This window comes from Nannobrachium achirus, assembly GCF_963921795.1.
Source record: "Nannobrachium achirus genome assembly, chromosome: 20".
Taxonomy (NCBI): Eukaryota; Metazoa; Chordata; class Actinopteri; order Myctophiformes; family Myctophidae; genus Nannobrachium; species Nannobrachium achirus.
The window spans coordinates 9,637,786-9,638,905 of record NC_137827.1 but is presented as its reverse complement, the minus strand read 5'-3'; the positions used below and the strand labels follow the sequence as shown (position 1 = coordinate 9,638,905).

Sequence of the window (1,120 nt, the reverse complement as noted above, 5' to 3'; positions counted from 1 at the left end):
AGCTCTTGGCAAAGGAATTACCCACAGTTCATAGTGTTACCAGGGGAATCCTCCAGATGTATGCAAATTAATCATGAATCGCAGTTAGAAAGTCAACAAACGGTAGTGTTTCTCACTGTTCTCAAAGGGAGACGGAGGTATATATTTAGTTTAAAAAAATAAGAAATGTGCAAAGTAGATACAGAATATGGAAATGCAATTTAAAATGAATAATGTTATTCATTCTCAACCCCTAATCTAAACAGAAATAACGAATTGATTAACGTAAATATAATAATAATAATATTCAACAATCACAGCCTTTAAAACAATGACTGTAAATAAGGACAGTAAAGAGTTTTAAATGTGATGTAAAGTGTCAGGAATAAAACACTAATCTAAAGTGCTGTTCCACTCATTTTTAGTGCGGGCGTTAAGGCCCCTCACATCCTACTTAAATACCCAGAAAAAATGTTTTTCCGGGTATTTTCCTCCTGTATAGAACGTCGAAGGGAGCCCAACTTTACTTGGCCGCTGTGGCGACCCCGAAGGTCGCAAACTCGGGCGCCCTAGCTAAATCATTAGAGCATGCCCTGGGCTACATCTGTGCAAGATTTGGCACTTTAAGACAAACCTGCACGAAATTAGCATTTGCTCTCCTTAACGCCCGCACTATTTGGAGCTGTACCTTCTATCTGAGTCCCGAGAAATGATTTTTCTCGCCACTAAGGGGGGTGTACCCTCAAGCCCTTACCATGTTGACGTCACTTAAGTCAGTGAGTCAACAGGGCTTAGGGAGGACATTGGAATTGGGAATGTGTATGAGGACAGGACAGTATGGTGTGTGTGTGTGTGTGTGTGTGTGTGTGTGTGTGTGTATCTTTCAGGAGGAGTGTGTGTCTCTCCTCTCCTCCCCTACAGAGGGCTGACGGACAGGAACCACACCTCTCTCTTCCTCCACCTCCTGCCCAGCTGCAAAACAACCACACACAGATTATACACCTTTATTTACATTACATTTACATTTATACAGTAAATTTACAACGATCACACACACAGGCGATTCTATAAGGGGGGCAAAGGGTGCACTTGCAAAAACCTCATGTCATTGCAAGCTTCCACAACGACAACAAATTCCCAC

General features: G+C 42.1%; 1 protein-coding gene across 1 annotated transcript in view; it reads right to left on the bottom strand.

Annotated features, from left to right (window-relative positions):
* Nucleotides 1-853: 853 nt before the first annotated feature.
* Nucleotides 854-1,120, bottom strand: part of kiaa0586 (KIAA0586 ortholog) — a gene marked incomplete at its 5' end in the record, with an annotated part of 74,950 nt that continues 74,683 nt past the window's right edge. Inside the window, one exon of the mRNA XM_080750810.1 lies at nt 854-951. Within this exon, the coding sequence (XP_080606936.1) occupies nt 863-951 (89 nt within the window). The 3' untranslated portion in view covers nt 854-862. The remainder of the gene's footprint in view (nt 952-1,120) is intronic.